Source organism: Physeter macrocephalus, chromosome 6, assembly GCF_002837175.3.
Source record: "Physeter macrocephalus isolate SW-GA chromosome 6, ASM283717v5, whole genome shotgun sequence".
Taxonomy (NCBI): Eukaryota; Metazoa; Chordata; class Mammalia; order Artiodactyla; family Physeteridae; genus Physeter; species Physeter macrocephalus.
In genome coordinates, this window is record NC_041219.1 from 69405430 (window position 1) to 69410444 (window position 5015).

Below are 5015 nucleotides of genomic sequence, written 5' to 3' on the forward strand. Positions count from 1 at the left end.
AAAATAGAATTACCATATGACCCAGCAATCCCACTACTGGGCATATACCCAGAGAAAACCATAATTCAAAAAGGCACATGCACCCCAATGTTCATTGCAGCACTATTTACAACAGCCAGGTCATGGAAGCAACCTAAATGCCCATCGACAGACAAATGGATAAAGAAGATGTGGTACATATACACAATGGAATATTATTCAGCCATAAAAAGGAACGAAATTGGGTCATTTGTAGAAACGTGGATGGATCTAGAGACTGTCATATGGAGTGAAGTAAGTCAGAAAAACAAATATGGTATATTAACGCATATATGTGGAACCTAGAAACATGCTACAGATGGACTGGTTTGCAGGTCAGAAATAGAGACACAGATGTAGAGAACAAATGTATGGATACCAAGGCGGGAAAGTGTCGGGTGGTGGTGGTGTGATAAATGGGGAGATTGGGATTGACATATGTTCACTAATATGTATAAAATGGATAAGTAATAAGAACCTGCTTTATAAAAAAAAAAGTATGCTAACACATATATATGGAATCAAAAAAAAAAAAGGTTCTGATGAACCTATGGGCAGGACAGGAATAAAGACACAGATGTAGAGAATGGACTTGAAGACACGGAGAGGGGGAAGGGTAAACTGGGATGAAGTGAGAAAGTAACATTGACATATATACACTATCAAATGTAAAATAGATAGCTAGTGGGAAGCAGCCACATAGCACAGGGAGATCAGCTCAGTGCTTTGTGACCACCTAGAGGGTTGGGATAGGGAGCCGGGGAGGGAGATGCAAAAGGGAGGGGATATGGGGATATATGTATACATATAGCTGATTGTTATACAGCAGAACCTAACACAGCATTGTAAAGCAATTATACTCCAATAAAAATGTTAAGAAAAAAAAAAAAGGCTGCTTGAGATGAGTCAAAGGCAGTATTGGGAAGCTGGGTGGAAGCACACAACCCAGGTCTAAGCCTTTCCTGGTTGTAGATAATTGTTACCTAATCTACTTCCTTAAAAATTGGGCCTGTAATATTGGCGTTCTCTAGAAATTAATCTACTTGGTAGATAAACATAAGAGTACGAGTGGAAATACTTTGGATACTAGCTTCTAATGCAGATTCAGAAGAAAGATTCAGCCTCCAGTTATTTAAACAACTGCTGGAGCAAAAGACACGATGTAGGACAGTTTTGCAGAACTTCACCATAAAATAGTAACATCAATGTTTCCATTCATGTAAGAATTCAGGAAATAAAATAACCTTTATTGCAATATCCTCGGTCTCCACGGGACGCAGACGTCGTGTTGATTGCTCGTAGCTGTCCAGGTGATACCTTCCAGGCTGCTTCCTGTTTATAGTTTTTGGCTGCTGCATTCCACATGGAAAAGAACACAAGTTGAAGGTCTATGGAAAAATCTGAGTTTTTACTGAACATTAACTCACATTGCTACTTCTCCACTTAAATTCTAAGAAAAGGAAATGAGTAAAGTGAATGTCATATTTTAATTATTTCTATGGTGTCCCCCTGTCACCAAAAAAAAGCAAATGATAATGAAAAAGTGTTACACAATAATTTTAAACCTAATTCACAAACTTTTTAAGAAAAATAAAAATATGAAGATGTGATACTTGCAAACGATAGAAGTTAAAGTGCTGAGCACCAGACTAGGCTTTGGATATTCTTTCTCCAGCTTTCTGGATGAACAGGCCCAGGCGGTAAAAAGCTGTGTGTCATGGCCAAAGGCAAGCAGGCTAACTCAGGGTAAACTAGAATCTAATTCTTAGGCCGTCGGGCTTGTAAATATTCCAACAGTGCATTTTTGGTCACCCTCTGAATCATGAGGATTTTGAATCCGATACACTCACATAAATCAGACTGGGCTATATGTCACCCGAAGATCCAAGATGGAATGAGAAAAAGCATAAAGATCTAGGACTTTTTTGCCTATAATATGTATATTATTTCATAAGGAGATCCATAAGCACTGTAGAATGATCTAGTTTTTCTCAAATGTTATATAGCATTGCTCTGAGCCAAAGGACTAAAGAAAGTCTCCATAAAACGGAAGATGCCAGCTAAAGCTAGGCAATCTTCACATACTTAAAATGAGCTCAAATTAGGTCATAACTAGAAACTTGTCATTCTCTAATTTTGAGTTTAATTTCACATAGAGACAAATGACTAAAGAGAAGGTAGAAAATTCAGTTCTGTAAACCTCTAATTTAGAAAAATATATAAGCTCAAAATTTGTCCCAGAGATATAGTAAGCAAGTATTTCGACATAAATGATTATGTCTTACTTAAATACCTTATAGATATTATGAAAGCTAAATAGTAAAACACTTTAAAACTGTTAAGTTATCTATAAAAGCAAAGGATTCTAGAATTGTGAAACTTTTTTTTTTCCTTTGGCTTGGAATGGCAGCTTTAGCTTTTTGATAAATCCGTTGAGTTCTATTATGGGAATCAGGAATGTCCTCGAATAATCAGTAATTTAATCTGAACGAGATATCGCCCTCCAATTTATATCCATCAGCGTATCAAAAGAATATCAAACTACCAAACCGCACATCGCTGAGCTACACACCATTCAACACTGAAATTAAAAAGCCACTGAGAAGGACGACCAGTGTTCTGTTGCACAGAAACTACTGAATGCATTTTAAATTTGAAAAAGAGAGAGAGAGAAAGAGAGTGCTCATGACATTTTTAGTTTTGTTTTTCTTCCCACAGTCCTCACAGATAACCTTACATGAGAGATGTAGAAAGTCACTATCCTTTAAGCTGAGTATATTTCCCACACAAGACAGGTCTATATCTGTACCTATATTCTCTGTCTTCTAGAGTCATAACTTCTATAGTAGTATTGCCCCTAGAGTTCCAAAAGGAATGACTTCATGTTCTTCACAAAACTAAGGAGAGGTTGGGAGGAGGAGACGTGTTGACAGAGATTTGAGTCGGAGTCTCACAGATGTAATTTGAAGAAACTCTGGCTCTAGACTGTCACTAATTCTCCGTGGAGATTCTGCAGCCAAAACCACTTAACTCTAAGCTTTTACAGAATACATAGCATCTTAAGCGCTCTCAAGTAGGAGTTTCCATTAGTGTTCTTTTCAAACACACAGCTTTTTTCTCTTCATTTTTAAAAGTTTGTCATTTGTGGTTTGGCCCATCAGCAGTGATGAATGCCCCCAAAGACATCAGAAGTCCAGTCTGGTTTCAATAACTCTGAAGATACTGGAGGCAACTAAAGGGGATTCTTTTTTCCTTCCAACCTTTGCTCAGTTCAATATTTCTTCTATCCCTCATCTCATACAAACCACTCTTCAGATTTCCCTCACTCCACTCCCTCAAACTTGACCTCCTCTGTTCCCTTTCCTGAGGTCATCTTACTCTGCTCATGCTTACATCTCTGAAAGATGATCTAATAAGTTCTTGGGAATCTCCTATCATCCAAAGTGAGACAAGGCAGGTTCTAATCAAATGCTTGACTTTCCTGCTGCCTCAGAGTGTACACAGTCTATGATGTGTTCCTGTCTTGGTGTCCGTGTCCACACAAGAGCACACAAGCATTTTCAGGCTTTGTTACTGCAGCGTCTACAAGCATGGGTGGTGGTTCCTACTCAGACAAAATCACACCTGCTCAACAAAATAACTCAACAGAGAGTAAAAAAATAACTCCAGAAAAGCAGAAAGAATCAGCAAGTCTAAAGACAGCCAAGTGCTTGTCTTAACTATTTTTAGCACGATGTGAATAAAAATTTAATATAGACTGACTTCCTGGTGAAGGTTTTCCAAGCCTCAGTCAATTCCTGTCAGGAGACTGCACATGCATTTTTGTTTGGTTACATAAATGGTAAATATATTAACATTTTTCTCTAATAGTAAATGAATAACTAATTATTAACTTATAACTTATTTTAGAAGAACTTCTTTCTACTTTACTGTTATGAAATAGACATATTAATTTTAAAGACTTTCTTCAGAATTTTTCAGACATGGCTTTCAAGAAAGTGGTTTAATCCAGTCCCATTAAATATCATCTAATGGCCAGTGGCTCTTAAATTTACATCTCCAAGGGGGATTTCTCTTCTTAGATGTCAATAAATATCTCAAAATTATCATGTGCAAAATAGACCTCTTGATTCCTCTCCGCGGGAGAGGCAGCGGAGGTGAGAGGCCCGCGTACCACAAAAATAAATAAATAAATAAATAAATAAAATAAAAATAAAAATATAAGCAAAATTATATGAGTCCCTTCTTTAAAACACTCCAATGGTTTCCTATTGCATGCCAATAAAATCCAAACTCTTTCCCTGGTTTACAGGACTCTCAATCCTTGTTCTTACCTGGTCTTATCCTCCCTTCTTCACTACGCTTCAGCCATGGTGCCCCTCTGTTCCTTGAACACCCCAAATTAATTCCCACCTCAGGGTCTTTTCATCTGCTAGTTCTCTGCCTGAAATGATCTGGCCCCTTTTCTAGGTCTTTGCAGAAGAGGTACCTACTCTTCATTCAGGTCTCAGCTCAAATGCCAGCTCTTCAGAGGGGCCTCCTGGGAAATGACCAACCTGCTTAGAGGATCCCAGTCACTCTCTAATATCTTCTTTTATTTTCTTCCCACAGGGAATTGATCTCACTTGTTTACTTGTTTATCATCTGACTCCTGCCTCCAGAAAGCAAACCCTATGACAAGAAAGATCTTGCCTGCCTTGTTCAGAGCTACATTGCTAGGTCTTGGCACAAAGCACAGGGTAGCTGATAAGTCTGGAAATACAGGCAAATATATAATACACGTTATAGTCCAGGTAAAACATGACAAAATAACATGGACTGTGTTTCCAGGCTTTATGTAGATATGAGTAAACATTTGTGCAATGGATGAATAAACTGGTTCAGGAGTTATAAGACTCAGGTTTCGTTTTTTTTTTGCGGTACACAGGCCTCTCACTGTTGTGGCCTCTCCCGTTGCGGAGCACAGGCTCCGGACGCGCAGGCTCAGCGGCCATGGC

The 5015-nt window shown here is 38.4% G+C and overlaps 1 protein-coding gene across 10 annotated transcripts in view; it reads right to left on the reverse strand.

The window, feature by feature from the left end:
* The window catches only part of ABCC9 (ATP binding cassette subfamily C member 9), a 149187-nt gene that overhangs the window by 100832 nt on the left and 43340 nt on the right, over positions 1-5015 (reverse strand). For all 10 annotated transcript variants that reach the window (XM_024129302.3, XM_028491076.2, XM_028491081.2 and 7 more), the window contains exon 17: positions 1263-1370. In XM_024129302.3, coding sequence (XP_023985070.1) covers positions 1263-1370 — 108 coding nt within the window. The remainder of the gene's footprint in view (positions 1-1262; positions 1371-5015) is intronic.